This window comes from Eretmochelys imbricata, chromosome 16 (assembly GCF_965152235.1).
Source record: "Eretmochelys imbricata isolate rEreImb1 chromosome 16, rEreImb1.hap1, whole genome shotgun sequence".
Classification (NCBI taxonomy): domain Eukaryota; kingdom Metazoa; phylum Chordata; order Testudines; family Cheloniidae; genus Eretmochelys; species Eretmochelys imbricata.
The window spans coordinates 8,253,192-8,273,945 of NC_135587.1; the positions used below are offsets into that span (position 1 = coordinate 8,253,192).

At 43.7% G+C, this 20,754-nt stretch overlaps 2 protein-coding genes across 3 annotated transcripts in view; one reads left to right on the plus strand and one right to left on the minus strand.

Annotated features, from left to right (window-relative positions):
- LOC144276035 (ectonucleoside triphosphate diphosphohydrolase 2-like) overlaps window positions 1-804 on the minus strand; it is a 30,091-nt gene extending 29,287 nt beyond the window's left edge. The window contains exon 1 of the mRNA XM_077835855.1: window positions 627-804. Coding sequence (XP_077691981.1) covers window positions 627-737 — 111 coding nt within the window. The 5' untranslated portion in view covers window positions 738-804. The remainder of the gene's footprint in view (window positions 1-626) is intronic.
- A 1,817-nt stretch (window positions 805-2,621) lies between these two features.
- NELFB (negative elongation factor complex member B) lies at window positions 2,622-20,685 on the plus strand. Of its 2 annotated transcripts, none has more exons than XM_077835804.1 (13): window positions 2,622-2,747; window positions 4,355-4,518; window positions 4,700-4,799; window positions 5,489-5,719; window positions 6,950-7,135; window positions 8,700-8,812; window positions 9,404-9,506; window positions 10,987-11,082; window positions 12,750-12,892; window positions 14,958-15,064; window positions 15,719-15,860; window positions 16,452-16,560; window positions 16,829-20,685. In XM_077835804.1, the coding sequence occupies exons 1-13, from the start codon at window positions 2,646-2,648 to the stop codon at window positions 16,964-16,966; spliced, it is 1,734 nt and encodes a 577-aa protein (XP_077691930.1). In that variant the 5' UTR covers window positions 2,622-2,645; the 3' UTR covers window positions 16,967-20,685. The 2 variants fall into 2 exon arrangements, with proteins under 2 accessions (XP_077691930.1, XP_077691931.1); XM_077835805.1 differs by having other exon boundaries at window positions 2,671-2,747; window positions 4,359-4,568.
- Window positions 20,686-20,754: the final 69 nt, after the last annotated feature.

Consider the following 20,754-nt stretch of genomic DNA (forward strand, 5'->3'; position numbering starts at 1 on the left):
TGGTAACCAAGGCTGTTGGAAGCCAGAGTGTGGCTGGAGTTTGCTGACAGGCTGCTGGGATCAGAGTTGCTGGACCAGGGCTGTGGCTCTATGCAGACATGCAGGTACACGTGTAACCTGCATGCTGTTTGTGAGGAGCCCAGGTTGGGAGCCACAGCAGCACAGCATTGTGAGACACCCCAGGTTGCAAGGCAGGGGTGACACAGCCCCTCATTGGTTTGGACTGCACCCCGGAATGTCATAGCAGTAAGATATTGTACAAAAAGGAAGTTCACTGATATTAGTGCTTGTTGCAGCTGCAAGGAGCCATATGCCAGAGAGCAAGCTTTCTGCTTGTGGCCCTTTGAAGAAAGAGGACAGGCACTGCTGAATTTTGCTACTAAGTTAATTTACTTACTGGTACAGTGTGTTTAACAGCATAAAACAAGGCAGTTAATGGATTTAGAGACAATGCTGCAACAGATGCAAGTAAAGCCTAAAGTAAAAAGACAGATTCCCTTTTACAGGCTGACCACATTAGACTGTGATAGATAATAGTCAGTGTTTGCTGATGTTAATATTCATCCTGGCACACCTTGCATGCCATATGCCAGGCTAAGCCCACCTCTGTGACAGCCATTCCTTACCTTGCACCTGGGAGGGTTCTGCACATCTTTAGTGGTGATACAAAGCAGCAGGATCCCAATCAATCCAGCTAAAATCACCAGGGAAGGGGGAAGAAGCTCACGCCAAGACATCAGGCTCCTTTTCCTGCTTCTGCTGAGCGAAAGAGGAAGCTGTGAAGCAGCAAGCACAGTGACTGTCTGAAAGTTATTCAAAGCCTTCAAGAGGGGGTGAAAGGTGGAGCCAGATGCTAGCTTTCAACACAGCTCAAGCCTCACGGCATAGACCAAGACTTGATGTGTGTAAAGTGGTGTCCTCTTTACTGCCAGCACAGTAAATGAAAATACAACTTCGTGCTTATTTAGTCTCCAATGCTCAAAGACATTAATGGAGCTCCTGGTTAGTATTAGCCTGTCTGTAGGTGGGTCTCTTTTCATATGCCGGATGTTCTTTTCCTGTGTGACAGTATGGAGAGCTTATTTTAGGCTACTCTTAATTGACACCCTAAAGCCGAAGAAGCCATGCATTTGCCTTTGAATAGCCATTGCTGCCTCCTTTATGCGCAGATTAGTGTGGTCAGGAGACCACGTGCATTTCTGTGCTCTCTAGTATTGTCTATGTCCAGTGGAACTTTGCCCCAGAAAACCAAGTTTAAAGTCCATAAAATTAAGGGGAACTTCAGCAGAGAAGTTTGTGCAAGCAGTACAGGATAAGTGTCCAGAAACAGATCTGGCATCAGCTCAAGAGGAGCGGAACTACCTCAGATGAATGTGGATTGTGGTGGTGGCATAGGTTTATAAATGAAATGGGGAAAACCAAGGGAAAGAGTAGGAGGGGTGATGGACCAATGACATGCAAATAGTGATGTGAAAAAAGAAAATGATTCATAAAGGGAAAAAAATACACCTATACACTGTGAATAAAAACGAATGCAAAGAATCAAAGCAGGCTGCCAAGTGGGCAGTGAAGAAGGCCAAAAAGAGTGCCCTAGATATCCTGTATGCTTGTGCTTTTAAATGACCCACATCTGGCTGGCAAAAAGGATCTATAGCATTGCAAAAATGAGATGCAAAGGGAAGGAGGATGGTATTGCAGTACCATTGTAAATCACAGAAATGTATGGCTGGAAGGGACCTTGAGAAGTCATTAAGTCCAGACCCCTGCATAGAGGCAGGACCGAGTAAATCTAGACCATCCCTTACAGGTGTTTGTCCAACCTGTTCTTAAAAACCTCCAATGATGGGGATTCCACAACCTCCTTTAGAAGCCTATTCCAGAGCTTAACTACCCTTACAGTTAGAAAGTTTTTTCTAATATCTAACCTAAATCTCCCTTGCTGCAGATTATGCCCATTACTTCTTGTACTACCTTCAGTGGACATGGAGAACAATTGATCTCACAGTCCTCTTTATAATAGCCCTTAACATATTTGAAGACTTATCAGGTCCCTCTTCAGTCTTCTTGTCTCGAAACAAAATGTGCCCCCCACCACCCATGTGCCGCTGAGACTGAAAACCCAACAGTGCGCCGTACAGGGCAGAAGCCTGGGCAATCCAGCGATGGCACGTTCAGCGTCCACAGGCGTTGAGACGAGAGGTCTTCACGCCGTGAGGGGAGTTACACAAAGAGACAGGTTTACACATGAAAGGGTTGGGATGGAAGCCGAAGCCTGTGATGTGGCCAGCAATATCCAGGACAGGTGCGGAGAAGAACTGAAGGGCACTTGGTGAGGACAGCATGGCAGGGGGCTCGAGGGGAGGTGGCAGGAAGGCTCTGGGGTCTCTATAGCCAGGGGAGCAGGCAGCACCCGGGGGGGATCTACGGGGGACGGGCCGTGAGAGCCCTGGGTGCTCAAGGGCCCCCCGCAGGCCTGCGGCAAGGCTCAGCCGGCTCCTAGCCCCTCCCGCCGCAGCCCGGAACCTGCGCGCCGAGGAGCAGTTTCGGGGGGGGACGGGGACAGCGTCGGACCCGACAGGGCTGGGGGGCGACAGCGGGAACGGACCGGGCGGACCCTACCGGCTGGGCCCGCCGAGGCCGCCGCCATGTTCGCGGGGCTGCAGGAGCTGGGGGTGGCCAATGGGGAGGACCTGAAGGAGACGCTGACCAACTGCACCGAGCCGCTCAAGGCCATCGAGCAGTTCCAGGTGGGGAGCGCGGCCCGGGGGGCAGGGGCTGCGGGGGCGACGACCCCGGGGGGGGTATACCCGGATGGGGGCTCCCCGGGGCTGGCGTTGCTCTGCCCCAGCAGCGGTCTGGTGGCCGGAGCTCTCAGTTGGGTCTCAGGCGGCCTCCCGCCCCGGTGGGGTCGTTCAGGGCCGTCTGCGCGGCACGCTGAGCCCGGGCTCCGGCTCCGTGTTCAGCCCGAGCCCTGTCGCCTCCGCGCGCAGGCCCGTCTGAGGTGGGTCAGCGCGGAGTCGGGGCCGAGGTCCCAGGACTTGGGGGCGGGGGTCGGAGCTGATAACTCCTCGGTAAAAAGGGTTGCGGATGCCGTGACATCCATCGTGGTGGTGTCCGGGGGCCGCAGGGTCTTGTCCTCTGACACCTCTAGTTGTTTCTGATCCCGGCCTCTGCCTGCTGCTGGACATGGGCTTAACTTTTTCACCGTCGATCATCCTCCTGTTGTATTGCAGCCTCATTTGCTCTCCGGCCAGATCTAGCAGACAAGTTGTGGGGCAACTTCAAAGAGGGATTTTAAAATCGATCCAGGATATTTTTTTTAATGTCATAATTGAGACAAACGTTGGAGGCCCCCATCACAAGGAGAATCTTAAAAAGCAGCTTTTAAAATGAAGGGAGTCTCTCTCCCAATTGAATAGGATTTGACAGTTGTGAGAGTAGCTTTCAGGTTTGGGTTTTTTGCAGCTTAACACAGGATGAAATGTGAAAAGGAAGCTTTGGTTACTCTTGGCTCTTAACACACTGGCGCTCTGTAGTATCTTTTCACCTCTGCAATGTAATTTTCTGTAATACAAATGGAAGCTGACTGTGTATGTTACCTGGCATCTCTAAAACTTCATGGAACTATTGCACGTGTAGTTACACAATGCTTCAGTGTTTTTAGGATTGGGGCATAAAGCTTTGGTATATTTCAGCAGTGGCAGTTTATATATTTAGATAATAAAATTGGGTTAATGGAGTTTAGCATAAGCTACCCAAATGCATACGTTTTAAAAGTCCTGGTAGATTGTTGAATGATTAGAGAAACATTGTAAGGTACTTCATGCCCCAGATTTAAGGATAATTAAAATAAAAAAAAAAAACCTTGTGAATGTTTTTGTATCCAAATGGATAAATTTTAATGGAGCAATACTTTTTAAACAAATAAATAGTCCTCTGCACTGTTTACTACCCGTGCCTAGGAGTCAGAGGGATGGACAAGGACTCTGTTGTGCTAGTGTGTCCACATTTTAGTGTTGCACTATTGCATGAGAACTAGAAAAGGAAACTTGCTAGTCTGTCTTCATTGCCCTTGTTGAGTTAAAAAGTAAATAAATGGCATCAGTGATGAAAAGTGTACTAGACTTTTAAGTTATTTCATCATTAATAGTATTATGCTAGTGCTAGTAACATAACTAAGGACTTTTTTTAAAATGTTATATTGTTTCTTACTCAATAATGACCATTTAAATTGAGCTGAGTGCTTACTTTTTCTTAACATAAGTCATTTTAGTACTGTCTCTTGTTATTTATTGCCAGCAAGAATTTGTGTTTAATCCAAACTTATAACTCTGTATGGTGTTTGTTTTGCTAGACAGAAAATGGAGTCCTTCTGCCCTCTCTCCAGTCTGCTCTGCCATTCTTGGACCTCCATGGTACTCCTAGGCTGGAATTTCATCAGTCTGTATTTGATGAGCTGAGAGAGAAATTGCTAGAGAGAGTTTCAGCCATTGCCTCAGAAGGAAAGGTTGAGGAAAGGTGTGTTACTGATCATCATTAGAAATTAATTTCAAAATTAATCATGGCAGGTAAAATTTTCAAAAAGCTTAAGTGACTTAAGCACTTTTTCAAAAGTGACTTAAGCGCTTAGGACCCTAAAGAGTCACTCAGGAGTTTTGAAAACTTTACCTGGCAACTTTTCTTGCTTGAATGTTTCCAGATACAAAAAGCTGGAGGATCTGCTGGAGAAAAGCTTTTCCTTGGTCAAGATGCCATCTATACAGCCTGTGGTGATGTGTGTCATGAAACACCTGCCCAAGGTAAAATCTCTTGCATCTCTTGGTTACAGCCCCTTTCATTCTCTGCTGTTAGCTGGGCTGTATGCCACGTTTGCAAACTCTTCAGTCAATTTATCATTCACTGGTAGATAATTTGGCTTATGCTTTGTTTGATTCTCATATCAGTTAATTTAATGTAGTTCAAAAAGTATTTCATATTTTCATATTTCATAAAGTACACACTAATTAGAGAGAGAAGTTTGTTCTTCTGTTTTTAAAATGTGCATGTCCCCCCCATCCTTCCCAAAAATAGTTTGAGCTCAGTGGTAGGGGACTTTTCCAGAACTGATTTATATGGCAAGTATTTTAAGGATGCAGCTAGCTTTCAAAAAGGGGCAATATTTCTGGAAAAGGGTACTTAAAAGGAAACAACTCTTCATTTAAGGCACTACTGCATCTTTAATGTAATAGCTTCAAAACCTGTACTAGTGCTAATGTGATGCCTTCTCTAAGAAGCTAAATACTTTTAAAACCAGGGTGGTATTGAAGGGGCAGGGTCATGAAAGAAGGGTCTCTGCTGTTGCCTTGGGTTTTAATTGCACTGGTTGTAGATGTTACTGGCCAATGCAAGGTTGTGATTTAGATCTGCCTTATAGTCAACTACCTACCATTTTAACAGTCAGGTAGGTGAACCCCTAAACTCTTTACTGACACTGCACTGTTGTTTACAGGTCCCTGAAAAGAAACTGAAGTTAGTGATGGCGGATAAGGATTTATACAAAGCATGTGCCGTGGAGGTGAAGCGCCAGATCTGGCAGGATAACCAAGCTCTGTTTGGTGATGAGGTGTCCCCATTGCTGAAACAGTACATCCTGGAGAAAGAAAACACTCTCTTTAGTAGTGATCTCTCTGTCTTGCACAACTTCTTCAGTCCCTCTCCAAAAATGAGACGTCAGGGAGAGGTAACAGCAGGGAGAACTTTTACAGTGAAGTTTGGAATGGAATTCTCCAATCTCTGTCTTGAAAAGGGAGCATATTGGGTTCCTATACTGCCAGCATCATCAGATAATTGAGTGTCCATCTGGCCTTACAACTTTGCTACCACCTGAAAAAAATTATTTAAATATTTTGGCTAGTTATTTAATGTTAGTTCATCTTCATTAAACAATTCTTAATCAAATCAACAGGTCAATCTTATATTTAATAGTTACAAATAAACATAATGTTCAGTATCGTTACATTAGAATAGCACCTCATGACATAAAGTAATAGGTTAATCTTTTGTTTAAGCAGATTTTTTAAAATAACATTTAAATAGCTAAACAAAATGTTTAGCCAATAATATTTTCCCCCCAGTTCTGTTTATCAGTCTGGGATTTAATCCCATGCCCATCGTTACAGTATCTAAGCACCCTTGGCGGTTAAATCAGGGATTTGGGGGTTTTACCATTTTTATTTTGTTTTTGAAGGAAATTGTAATAGTTCAACAAAAAATTGGGAAGAAGCCTCAAAAGCTGCATATGTAGCTAGCCTATGGGACAGTGTGATCTTATTAATGTTCCCTTCGCCTCAGCCACTCTTCCCTCCTGCTGCATACTACCTCGTCAACTTGTCTTAAACTCAGTTGTAAGTTCTTCAGGGCAGGGATTGTGGCTTCCTATGTAATTGTAGAGTGCCTGTTGCAGTGGGGCTTTTAGACACTCCCACTGTAAGCATTTTATTAAAATGTTAAAACAAAAAACAAAAAAAAACCCCAACATCTATGCCCTAAGCAGTGTTTTTACTCCAAAAAGGGAGGAATGCCAGATACTCCATGAAGTCTCTAGGGACTTTGTTATTACTTTTGATTTTATGTGGTGGGCACTCTGGAACTGTGGTGATAGATGGCAGTATAAAACCGTAAGATCACTTTTACAACAAAAGTAATTCCTACTGGTATACTTGGTATAACAGGTCAGATTGTTTAGCAAAGGGAACAGAAGGTCTTGCAATTACAAAAGTCTAGACAAAAAACAATTAAAGCACAAATGGAGTTGAAATGCTGAAAAAGTCTGGTGTGAAATGTCTTTTAAAGCTGTATGTTTTAGTTCAGGCATTCCACAACTGATGGGGCAAATAATGAAATAGTTTGAAAGCTGTCATGTAGGAAAATCTTTTGGTACTAAGTGTGCGTTTTTCCATTTGGGCTTTAGGTGGTTCAGAAGCTGACACAGATGATTGGGAAGAATGTGAAGCTATATGACATGGTGCTACAGTTCCTAAGAACATTGTTCCTTCGGACGAGGAATGTCCATTACTGCACGCTACGGGCAGAGCTCCTGATGTCGCTGCATGACCTGGACATCAGCGAGATCTGTACTGTTGACCCCTGTCACAAGGTAATGAATAGATGGACCAGGCACAAGTGGTACTTCGGAATTTTCAGTCTGAGCAGCTCTCATTTGTGCCTGCTGTCTTGAAGGTCAATAACCCAGAAGGGATATTATCTTCAGGCATAGAAAGCGGTTCAAACCTCAAGTCTGAAATTCTTATAGTCCTTGGAATGACAGGTTCAAATCCCAGCAGTGTTAACAAAGCCCTTTGTCTTTGCGTGGTAGATAAATTGTTCATCATGCTGTCTGTGGTGCTTGGTATAAAATCTTAAAAAGCAGTGTACCATCTCACCTACATGGATGCTGCCAAAAACAAAGTTCATGCCATTGGTTTGCCCCAGTGTTCTTGGACAAAGTTTCCTTCCCCTCCTTGTTGTGCACAGTCCTATGCACAACCTGATGCTCTTTGCCCAGAAGTGATCGCATTTCATTAGTTTAGTTTGTGAAGTGCTATGGATCTTGAAATATAAAGAGCTAAAATTAATAATTATTAAAATATAAGAAGTTTTGCTAGCTTATTTAGCGCTGCATTGGCATTTATAATGTGAATTAAGTCATTCATCCACTATAAATGCAGAGTCACATTCTATTCTCTACACTTCTGTCCTGGTTACATTATTTACAAAGTTTATTTCTCATGCGATGTGTGTTTCTGAAGAAAAGATACCAGTGATGAGAAATATATTTAGCACCTGCACAGTGGGCTCCATGCACTTCAGAAACATGAATTGATCAAGATCCACAACATCGTTGTGAGGATTATGTGGTTTTAATATGGACGGGGAGACCAACACATAGGGGTTATGGCTTGTCCAAATTTCCAGTGTAAGTCAGTGGCAGAGCCAGGAATAAAATCCAGATCATCTGACTTCCAATCCCATGTTTTTACCACCAAGTGATATTGTCCCCTCAGTTACCATGTACTCCTTCGTGTATGGCCATGAGATATGTTCACATACTACATGGTATATAGTACGTGTTAATTTTCAGGCAGTGCTTGTTGTGGGAGAGGAAAAGGTGATGCCAGTTGAACCTGCTGTACAGCAGCTTCATAGAACGATCTTGTGTGTTTGGATGTCTGCTGGGCTTCCTCTGCTCCTGACATCCAACTCCCTCTAGAACTTCCCAACACACACAGGACTGTGCAAGCAGCAGATACTGCTGGTCAGAGGTTGATGCTGTTTGTGTGGATGGGAAACTTTGTCTTCCCCCTTCACATGCTGCCACATGAACCCATGTTCTGTTGCACTGATGGAGGCATTTGAATATAATTCAAATACCTGTAGGAGCTTAATGCAAAAGGCTCGCCGATTAAGGACCTGTTTTGTCACTAAATCTGAAGCCTTTGAAAATTTGGCAAGAGTCTTAAAACTTATGTTTGGTGTATCTAATGTTGCAGCCTCCTGTACAACTGTTGGGGACGGGAGGAAAGGCTTATGCCTTTAAAGGTGTATTTAATTAAATATCGAGCCAACAGTGTTACTTTGAAGCCTTGAGGTGATTCATATATTGTAATGCTAGTTTAGAGGAGTTGCCATGAGTGTGTCATCAACGTTTCCTTTCTTTGCAGTTCACCTGGTGCTTAGATGCCTGCATTCGGGAGAAGTTTGTGGATAACAAGCGAGCTCGAGAGCTGCAAGGGTTTCTTGATGGAGTGAAGAAAGGACAAGAACAAGTACTGGGGTGAGCAGTTCAGGCTCATGAAACTGAGGGATTGACAGGGATTGCTCCCATTATCCAGAATGGCTGAGAATTACTTCAGTTGTTAATTCTCCACAAGTGTCTAGTAACAAAACCAATCATTGCCAAACACAGTCCTCCTTAGTGCATTCAGCAAGACGATCGGTTTATTCTCAGTATCCTATCCCAGTAACCTGTAACTCTAATCAGTGGCCTGTAAAATAAAAGTTAAAGAGATTGTTGGTTTTTTTTCAGGCAGGACTCACCACTTTTAAGCATCTAATTTGTGATCTAAGGCAGAAACATATTTCAGTGGATATAATCAATTAGGTTTTATCATTATAGTTTTTGCTGCATGTCTTCCTTCCCTCATAGGTTTTTAACCTGGCAGTCTCCCTTTAAATATACATTGAGCCTATGTATAGTGTCTCAGATTGGACAGGTTGAACAACAAGAAATGGACATGACCAAGGTTGTTTTTTCCAATACAGATACTTTCTTGAGAAGCAGGTAGTCTATGGCTGGGTTTGTGGTTGGGCCATGGGGTTTGTTAGTGTATATATAAAATGCATTTGTGGTTCTGTTTCCCTTTAGGGATTTATCAATGATCTTGTGTGATCCCTTTGCCATTAACACCTTAGCTCTGAGTACCATACGGCATCTGCAAGAGCTGGTTGGGCAAGACACCTTACCCAGGGTGAGTCTGAGAAACCTGCACAGATTACAAATGAGCCCTGTTCTGGTTATAATGAGACTGCATTTTACAGCAAGGGAGAAACTGACTGACAATACAGGAGAACCAATGAGACTGTGTGCTGTCAAATGCACAGGTAAACTGAAAAAGAGGAAAAACATACATTTTGTAGTAATTTTAGGTGTCGTGTAATTATGGTAGATATCAGAGTAACAGCCGTGTTAGTCTGTATTCGCAAAAAGAAAAGGAGTACTTGTGGCACCTTAGAGACTAACCAATTTATTTGAGCATAAGCTTTCGTGAGCTACAGCTCACTTCATCAAAAGCTTATGCTCAAATAAATTGGTTGGTCTCTAAGGTGCCACAAGTACTCCTTTTCTTTTTATGGTAGGTACACAATTTTCAGACAAATGTGATTTTTCCAAGTTGACAGTGCCCCTTAACTTTTTTCACTCTCTACTAGCTACATGCTCTTCTAATTATGCATACTTGAAGGCAACTGCTTTCTATCTACTTGAATTCCTGCTTCAGTTACAGCATTCTTTACTCCCTGTGCTAAACTTGGTGTCTTGCTTTGCTGATGGTAGGGGGATAAAATAAAGTCAATTCCTGCTGAATGGTGTAACTGGAGAGTTATTTTTCTTGTACACTTTATTGACCCATCTGAATGTAAAATTATAGTTGTTGCTCTACATTTACATCAGCCACTCGGAGAAGAAGATTATACACTTAATTTTGTGAGGCACTCGCTCTCTGTAATGCTGTGTTTGGCTGTTTTGGCTGCCCCTGTTTGGCAGGGGAGGCAGAATTACATCGGTAATGTTGGCTGGCAAGTGACCACTGTTCAGCCCTAGAAAGGACTTAGAATGCAGTCTGCTGTTTGTATCCTCAGTTTCCCTGGTATGAGCTGAGTACTCACAGTCTGTGCAACAAGAATGTGAATCTTTGCCCCCAGTGGATCAGGACTCAGATCCTATGATGGGAACCATACAAGGATCTAAAATAAACCCTTCCTATATTTCATCTCTTGCACTGCTTTTTCATTGTCAAATTAAATCATTTCTTTTTATCCTTTCAAGCTTGCAAAAAGGCTGATATCATTTTTAAACACTCGGTATTGGATATTTACTGACAAACACGTATAGTTTCATTCTGCCAAATATTGTACTTTATTATGTCAAATTGTTTTTGAAAGTTCTCTAGCCAATTGTCTGATCAGATGGCCTGAATATCTCCAAACACACTGTAAAAGGTTACATTGAGGTGTGTTCTGTAGCATTTGCAGCTGTTTGGGGCCCTCTGAGCTATAATTCATTATTTAAATCATAGAAATTAACATCCCCTAGCAGTATTTGTGATCTAATGTCTCTGGATAATGCTTCTGAATCCAAGAAAACCACTGAATATAAATGACTTCCAAATAAATCTCCAACATGTAGAGAATTGTGGAAGAACATAACTTTTATTAAATTTGAATTTCCAGGAAAGTCCAGACCTCTTGTTGCTGCTAAGGATGCTGTCTCTGGGACAGGGAGCCTGGGACATGATTGACAGCCAAGTCTTCAGGGAGCCTAAAATGGTAAGCTTCTTGAAGAGTATTTCCTCTTTGATTTCTTTGTCTTCCCCTCTCTCAAAGACTCCTCAGTGTCACCTTTTCCAAATGCCTCTAATAAGTACTTGCAGAATTTGTAAATGTCCTGATTGTGCAGATGACACCTTGCATTTGCATGCACCAATAGGTTGGGAGCATACACAAGTGGGTCCTCTTGGAAATCCCGCCCCCCCCCCCTTTTTTTTTTTTGCAGTCTTGAATATCTGGGCTTTAACTTCTTTATATCTCAGTTTTATCTCTAACAAATTCAGCACCAATGGCTCATAACTCCCGGGATCTCCGCCCACAATGGCAAGACTGTAGATCAGAATGAATGTAAAAATAGTATTGCTGGGGCTGGCCCTGAAGTGTAATAGCAGCTCATTGCATTGTTGTTCAGGGGCTAGCACTTCTGCTTCCCCAGTGTTGTGATAGGGATGGTGTGGAGGTAGCACAGTCCACCCCTGGGAAGCATATTTTGGATCGCTCAAGTGACCCTCCTGCCATGTTCCCTCTGGCCTGCACTCGGAACAGGTTTGGTAGCTCTTGGAGAAGTTCTATTCAGCTATCTACAGAAGAGAGGTTAACCACAATACTGGGCAGTGGGAGGACCTCTAAAAATTCCACTGTGGTTTCTGTTCTGTGCTGCAAAGTGGGGCAGCTCTTCCCAGGGAGGGTGATTGAGGCATTGACCGTATAAACTGCTAGCTGACTGCACGTTTACCTCTGTGATGTACGTTTTCCATAGGTGTTTGCATAGGTGCTGGAACTAGGGGTGCTACTGCACCCCCTGTCTTGAAGTGGTTTCCATCACATACAGGGTTTCCAGTTTGGTTCAATGGCTCTCAGCACCCCCTACTATACAAATTGCTTCAGCACCTGAGGTGGTTGTGCATGAATAGTCAGATACTAAGGTGATTAGGTACTTACATGGCCCTTGACAGAGCCTGGGCTTACCTCATAGCTTAATTGAAAGGTTCCTTCTTCACCTGTTGGTGCTGTATGGAGAAAGCTCCACAACCTGCTTCATTTTTAATGAATTTTTTGTGGTTCCGTACGCTGCCACTTCCCGTTGTTTTAATTTGATATAAAATAAGTAATTTTCAACTGCTGTGGGAATGGAGGAAATGAGTGTGAACTTTCCCCTGGCACTCCTCCTGGGAGCATGACTAAGTGTGTAATGGTTAATACTGGTTCAGGGAATTAGCAAGATGACTTGTACTCATTACCATACTACTCTGTCCTTACCCAGACCCTCTGTGTCCAGCACTTGCAATAATATAGGATAAGGTGCTCTAGGCCAGATGTGTATATCACCGGGTAATTCTGTTACAGCAAAAAATTCATTCAATAGTTTTTTTGTGTACGAAGTGAAGGATAGTTTTCTGATTAACTCTTTATATTCTACTGGAGGACATGAAAAGAGAGGTCAGTGGTTAGAGCAGGGACTTGGTGTCTGGATACCAGTGTTTTATGTTCCTGTCTACCATTGATATGCTGTCTGGTCATAGGTAAATGGTTTACCTTAGTTTTTCTAGCTGTATGATGGGAATGTTACATGCTTACCTAAATACTTTGAGATTCTTGGATGGAAAATTACATACATGCAGACTGTTTTTTTTTTTATATTGCAATGGCTTTTTTCCCCCTCTAAGGAACATGAGTTGATCACCAAGTTCTTGCCGATGCTGATGTCTTTTGTGGTGGATGACTACACATTCAACGTAGATCAGAAACTGCCATCAGAAGAGAAAGGGCCAATTCCCTACCCCAGCACCATTCCCGAAGCTTTTACCAAGTATGTCATCAACCTACATACATTAGATCCCTTTTCAAAGCAAAGCATTAGGCTATGTCCACACTACATCATTATTCACACTTCTGTGTGATGTAAGTTACACTGAAGTAATTTGTAGTATAGACGTAGTTTTAGGTAGCTAAGCTATACTATAGAAGAAGCCTGGCACAATTAAGAGAAAAGAATTAACCCTAATTAATTCAAGGCTTCAGTTCCATTCATGTAGCTCTGTCAGTGGAACACTTGATTAAAAAGACACCAGAAAAACTACAGATCTTGAATAGATCAATAGAAGGGATCTCTGGCAAGAAGTATGAGAGAGGCAGCGCTGCTTTGGAGTCAATGAGGGTGCTGTCCAGTTTAGAAGTTTCCAGTCAGAGAGCTCAAATACTGTGGCCTTTTAATCAAGGGCTCAGATTGAAAGTCAACTGCACAAGAAACAGAATAAAACACTAAGGACCTGATTCAGCAGGGTACTTTAAGTACACGAGTAGTCACACTGACTATAAAGTTAGGCCTATGCTGAATCGGGGCCTATGAGAATAGAATAATATTGTCTTGGTGCCTTTGGCCTGAGTTATTTCTACATGGACCCTACTGAGGAGAGTCAGTTGTAAGCAGAGCTGACATTAAAAAGAAAATTTCGCTGTGTAACTTATTGCCAAAATTAACCAACCATGAGCTACTGCTGCTTAAACCAGGTGGTGCATAAGTGGGTTAAAGAGACCTTGGAGTGAAAGCACAAGAGGTTTGCTATAGTACTTAAAGATTTGGTTACCCATGGAAGAATGAAGATCAGTTCAGGCCTTCATAGTGGTTAGAAAGAGAATAGTTCTGTGACTAACAAACATGGCTGCTGCTCAGCAGTAACGGAATTCGGGAGGTGTGAGTGACTGATCGTCACCACTGTTTTTAAACTAGGCATATCAGATTGTTTTGCCCTCATTTTCAAGGAAATGGTGCCCGTGTCATCCTCTTATCAAGTTCTCAGTGTCCTCTCTATTTGAAAACATTGAAGCAACCTGGGTGGAGCAATATTTCTTACTGTTGATTTTTATATAGGCGTGGCCCACGGAGGTGGACCATCACATTAATGTTTCTTGTTCTGACATTTCAGGTCAGTCTTTGCAAAACAAATGAGTAAGGTTTTTTTGCATTGCTGTTTTCAAATAAAGGAGACATTTGTGTGTCCTTCATAAGCAGAGTACAGTGGCTGCTTTCATGGTATTATTGAATTTACGTGCATTTGGACTGACCACCAATACTTATTAGCAAGAGAATGAGCACCTTCAAATGCGCTACTAGAAATAAGATGACTATACATGCAATGAGAGGACTTCAGTTTCTCTTTGAAATCCTAAAGGTTTGGAGGTCAAAAAAGGAAACTTCTCAGGGTTTCTCTTTGCAAGCAGACAGAAAGGATCTCTGTACGCTCAGTTATGTTCAGACCTTACACTTATTCCCAGTACTGTTCTTGTCTGAATGGCCGTACCCAGAATAGCACATCCAGTTAGAATCACGGTCACAACTATTTCATAGCAGAATTGGTGTCTGAGTTGGGAAACTTTAAAACGAAGCAGAATCCGATTTTCCATTGTGTTTAGCTTGATCCTAAAGCTTCCTTCTTATTATTAACTGTTCAGTTAGAGTTGATTATTGGAAAGTAACAATGTTTGTTGAATAATTATTTCTTTGGGCTATGGCAGCCGACAGCTCTCATAAATCTGAACACTTTCTCTTAGCCACCACTTCACAGGAGACTTCAGGTTAGCTATTGAGACATTTCCCTGCTTCCTACTCTGTGGCTTCCAGGCTGTGGATCCTGTCTTCTTAAGGACAGGTTTCAGAGTAACAGCCGTGTTAGTCTGTATTCGCAAAAAGAAAAGGAGTACTTGTGGCACCTCATCGATGAAGTGAGCTGTAGCTCACGAAAGCTTATGCTCAAATAAATTGGTTAGTCTCTAAGGTGCCACAAGTACTCCTTTTCTTTTTGTCTTCTTAAGGTCCTCTTTAGTATATGGGTTCTTGTTCTATTGGTTAAGAAACTTTCTTTGTGCCATAACAGATTCCTTCAGGAGCACAGAATAGCCTGTGAGGTTGGGCTATATTACATACTTCACATAACTAAACAGAGGAACAAGAATGCTTTTCTCAGGCTCCTGCCAGCACTAGGTGAGTCTTGTTTTCCTCTTATGTTTTGTACCCACTTGTCATATATAGAAGGCCTAGAAGGAGGAATATAAGGGCTATGGGGATGAGTGTGGTTAGTGTTGACAACTCTTGGATTCTAGTTTCAGGTCTGCTAGTGATTCACTGTGTGAGCCTTTGCAAGTCCCGCAAGTTTACTTACCTGTTCAGTGGTGATGTTTTCCTACCAAGCAGGAGTTTTGTGAAGATTCTTGAATGTTTGTAATTCCTTGGATGAAAGTCACTGTACTAGCAATGTGATTAGCTGTAGGCTGGTTGGAATATTACTACAAGATAAATTGTCTCTCTGAGCTGGTAGCTTCCTGCTCTAAACAGTCCCCAAAAGTTTCAGTGGATCAGAACTTTCCACTTTATCCAAAAAAGGAACTTGCAATGAAACAACACCGAATGTAGCCCAGGCTTAGCTGCTCCCAGAATTCTTCCTCAGTGGCTGCTCGGCCCACATCCTGGGTTCTTTCCCACCTCCCTTTATACCTAGGTAGGGTAGTGAGCCACCTGCAGTGGCCAGTCAGAAAAGTGCACAGAAAGTTTTTCAGCAGGCTCGTCTTCTGCTAATATGGTAAAGCTTTCAGGCAAATGCTTGCCTGCCTGTTAGTCATTGTCCTTCGTGTTGTGCAGCTGAGACATTCAGTGACCTGGCCTTCAGTGATATTTTCCTGCACCTGCTCACCGGTAACCTCACGTTGTTGGGTGATGAATTTGCACTGGAGGACTTCTGTACCAGTCTCTTTGATGGGTTCTTCCTCACTGCCTGCTCAAGGTAACTGACATCCTTCTTCAGAAAGCACAATATTTACAAGATGAATGGGACAGTTCACACCTCTCTGAGCTATTGTTTAGCCTGTCTGCAGACTCTTCACTTAGCTCACACTGGAAAGACTATGATAGCTGTTGCGGTGGTTTTTTATATGTTTAGATTTTGCAACCAATTCTGTAGCAATAAAATCGCTGAAAAGAGAGTGTGTTGATTATAAATGATTACACAAACCCTAAATTGTTATTCAGAGACAGAAGGTGCAGTGGGACAACATCCTCCTTACAGTGCAGTAGCAGATCGAATTTCTGCTTTAAACGTTAGATTTAACTTCAGCTCTCTAATTTATAAATGCACATAAATAACCTGGTAGTAGTTCTAAACGCTTGTATTAATTCCTGGCAAGCCTATAGAAGCATTAGATCCTGTACCATGCAAGCAATTCCTTTACAACTTAAGTATTTTTGATGATTGAGAACAAAACTCCCAGTGTTTGAACACCCAGGCACTGCTCTGATGTTGTTGCTGTAGCTTTCTCTCTAACTTGTGGTTGTGTTCTGTACATTGGTTTCACCACTTTACAATTGCTCTTTACAGAAAAGAGAACGTCCATAGACACGTGCTAAGATTGCTACTTCACCTGCATCACAAAGTGGCACCTACCAAATTAGAATCACTCCAGAAGGCTTTGGAACCTACCAAGCAGGTAAGAAGGGTCACAAAAGGAAAAGTAATTGCAGATGAAGGCAACTGCATTCCCTGAAGCTGCTTACCAGGGCTTATGTTCTGTTTAGACTAGCAGCTTTCAGAGTGTCTGGAGTATTGACTTAATTATATCATGACTTACTCTTCCCACTTTCCTCTGTGTTGAAACACTCCCAGTAGTCCTAGTACTTAGTGTTCCAGCTAGTAACAGCTAGAATGAAGTGTGACTCTTCTTTCGTTTGTTTGTTTTCCCAATGCTCATTCCATAGAGCGGCGAAGCTGTGAAGGATCTTTATAACCAGCTCAGCGAGAAACTGGAGCTTCGCAAACCCAGTCCAGCCCCGGTGGCTGAAACTCCATCCATGGAACTGACTTTGCCCACAGTGCCCACCCCAGCCTCGCTCTGAGCCACATGAGCGGGACTCTGAGATAAGAGAAACTAACCTTTGCGTCCTGCAGAGTGGAGGCGTTTCAATGTACTGCTAAGTGTTTCTGGCTACCATGGTGGAAACTTACCGAAAACCACTGAACCTTTTGCAGAAGCAGGACATTGTCAGACACTGCAGTTTGTCCTTGAGCACTGTCTCTTGCTGGCTAGAAGGCTCAGTATGCAGTGTGTTGCATAGGTTTACTTTGCCTAAGGATAGATAGGTGGCTTCTTGTGGATCTACCCGGCTTGTATAATTTTTTTCAAAAGACAAGTCTTATTTTTAAACCTCTGTATCTTCTTGCATTTTTAGACTTACAATTTTCTGGGGCAGTAAAACCCCGGTTGTGTAATCAGGCAGAGGGAGCAAACCCTTGAAGTCTGAGCAGTTTCTCTCTTTGCCCCCAGCTTGCTTCTTTGGGTCTTTAAAGCTGAGAGATGGCTCTCAACAAAAGGGAACAAGGCTGCAGATTTTATATATTGTTCAAAACTGCTGCTTCCCTGTGACCTCATGGAGACAAGTGCTGTGCATACCTATTTGCCAATCCCCATGAGAGCAGGACAGCCAGGGCAGGGCCTAATTACAGCTCTCTCTTTGGGTTTATGGATCGCCCTTAGACATAGGGGGTGCCATAGTTGTAGTGCACCTGACAAGTTAGGCACCTGCTTCTGATGTCAGGGGTTGGCTGTTCACCAACCTGATCCCCAGTTTATTTCACGGCAACTGGTAATTGGCAGCCGTCCCGGACTTTGGACAGCAGCCGCAGTAGGAAGGAGAGGAGAGGGTTGGAAAAGATCAGGAGTTTCAATTTAAAGGCATGCTTTTTGTGGAGCCCCAGGATTTCTGGCCACGTGGGGTCTGGTCCCAAGGGGGGCTTCTCAGAACCCAGAGTCACAGGCAGGCTGCACCTCCCATCACTCTCACATCTCCCCTCAATATTTGTACCCATCTCCCTAGCTCAGGCTGGTTGGCTCGCTTTGTACTGAAGAGCGTGCACGAGGTCACACCCCTTCATCCTCACATGATGCTGCCCTGATGCTGTGGCAGCATCTACTGGGGCCATCACTGGGACCTGGAAACTCAGGACATTAGTAGGAACGGGGCAGATGTGTTGAGTTGCTGCCAGCAGGTGACTGAGGTCCCCAGTCCAAAGTGAGCAGCGCTTGATACTCCCGATGGTCCAAAGACCATAGAATCATAGGACTGGAAGGGCCATCAAGAGGTCGTCTAGTCCAGTACAGCTCCTGACCAACTGCGGGACCCTTGAGGCTCCTTACTGGCCAACCTGCCATTTGCCATCTCTTGCCTCATTGGTCGAGGGGGCTCTGGCTGCCTGCCGCTGAAGTGGAGCAATGGAACGCAGATATGTGGGCTGGCCCCTTGGAGGCTAGCTGCACTGAGCAGAGGGCCACCCAAGTCCCCTCACTCCATGCTTGTGGTGGTTAGTCACTTGGAGATGGTTTGCATGAGCCAACATACCACCAGAGGGGCCATGGGCTCATAACAAGACTATCCCTGCCCTCAAAGGGCTGCACCAAAGGGACAGGGGAGTACAAGGAAACAGTGGTCAACATGGAAAGTAGCAGCCACAGCACAGCAGCTGCCTAACCACTGTTAATTCTTTTTGTAGACATCACTGCAGAGAGGAGCCTGCAGGAGGAAAGACCTTGCAGATGTTTTATGGGAAGCTACTCCCATGTTTGAGGGGTGGCATTGGAGAAAGTGTGTGTATGCCAGGATGGGGTTTCCTGGAGCCACGGGCTCAATTTCTGCCTCCAGGACACAGCTCTATAATAAAAACACCTAGTTGTTCTCAAGCGCTTTTCATCAATAGCTTTTAAAGCGCTTTACAAAGGAGGTCAGCGTCATCATCCCCATTTCACTGGGGAAACTGAGGAACAAAGCATTGACGTGATTTACCTGAGGTCACCTAGCAGGTCAGTGGCAGAGCTGTGCATAGAACCCAGGTCTCTAAGTTCCAGTCCAGTGATCTCTCTATTCTCTCCCTCACTCCCTCTGATGTACTGGGGCTAGGCCATGGTTGCGGCAGTCACTCAGGGTTAGTACTGCAGTAGAGTTAGTTGCTTTAGGACTGCTCCTGTCCCCCGGCTGCTACACCAGTAATCCTGCTCCCAGTGCACCCTCCCTCCCCATTCCATATGCTGCTAACTACCCTGTGGCACATACCCTCCCTGACCCCCTGTAATTTGGGAAGGGAGAGCAAGGAGCGATGGTATCTGAGGCTGACTGCAGACAAGAGGGAGACCATGGATCTGAAGCTGTTGGAAGAGCCGCTCTCCTGCCAGAGTTTCCCCAGCTAGCAAGTCACGGACAGTCGACCAGCCTGCATGCTGGCCCCATGTGGTTTCCCCCCAGTGACCACCACACATCCATCCGTCCCAACTCCCCAGCTGCTTCTGTTCCTTGGCCACCCTCCTTCCCTGGCTCAGGGGTTTGGTTGGGGAGGGGGCACCTTGGCAGCAATAGAGAATGGAAGTAGCTGCATAACCCATACTCTCGGTTGGGTTGGCTTGTTGCAAAAGGAAAAGATGAAATACAAAATGTTGACGCTCAAATAGCTTGTATGATGCGTGGTGATTGCAGCAAGAAGGGTTATGCCTTCAAAATATTGGAGTTATGAATTTCTTAAGTTACAGAAGAGCAAAAAGAAGGGAGACACCCTGGGTAGAGTATCAAGAATGGCCAATTTTCAAATATTTATTTTTTAAAATTAGATAATTTTTCAAAAAGTGAACATCCTAGAGAGTCTGCTTCTATCCGCAGCTATTGCTATGCAGACTTGGAGATGAAAACGCTTTCATTTTATTGCCAGAAATTACAGAAACTTCTGTTTCAAGGAAAATCTCAACACAGTCTCAATTAGAAGTTGTGTCTATGATGCACTTTCTCTCTCTCTCTCTGTGTTCCCCCTGGCCCTGAGTGCAGACTTCGGAACTCTGTATTGCTTCAGAGATCCTGTCTGCAGTGGATCTTTTCCTTTCCTGGGTCTGAATGTGTTCTTGTATTGGATCTTGCCACTCTTGACTCACCTGGCAAAATAAAACTAGACTATCAAGCAGCAATTTTTATTTATTATGAATTCTCATTGTGCCTCCATATGTGAACAGATGTTGCCTTGTCTGGGTGTTGTGGACCATGAGTCATGGCAGCAAAGATGCAGTGGTGTGTGTTTAATCCCTAAATGTCTCACATTGGGTACCTGGAATTAGTGGACACCTCTGATAATTTTGGCCTCACTCTGTGTCTCAGTTCCTTAGCTGTAAAATGGGAATAATAATATCACCACCTAACCTTCAAGGGGTGTTGTATAGACAGATAGATTCAGTAAGTCTGTGAAGCACTCCGCTAGTAAGGCGAGAACACATGCCTGAGGAAACTAATAATTCTGTATTCACTGCAGGGTTTGAATGGCATGTGGTAAATAAGCCTGTGGGCCACACGTTGAATGAGGATAAGAAGAAATATTGGATTCATTCACTGAATGAGGCAGGGGTCCTTTAGAAAAAAATGTGTGAGCATGTAATTAAAGCCTGCATTATAATGCACATGCACAAGAAGGCTGAATTAAGGCTGTATTCTGGAATTTCCTAATTTGGGAGTGCTTGACTTTGCAACCTGAATGTTCTCTTAATGTACGTTTACTTGATATAAAAATCATAATAATTAGATAAAAACAATTGCTAGTAACTTAGCTTAATTATAACATAATTCCTTCAAATGCTGCCTCTGCATAATGTTAACTGTCT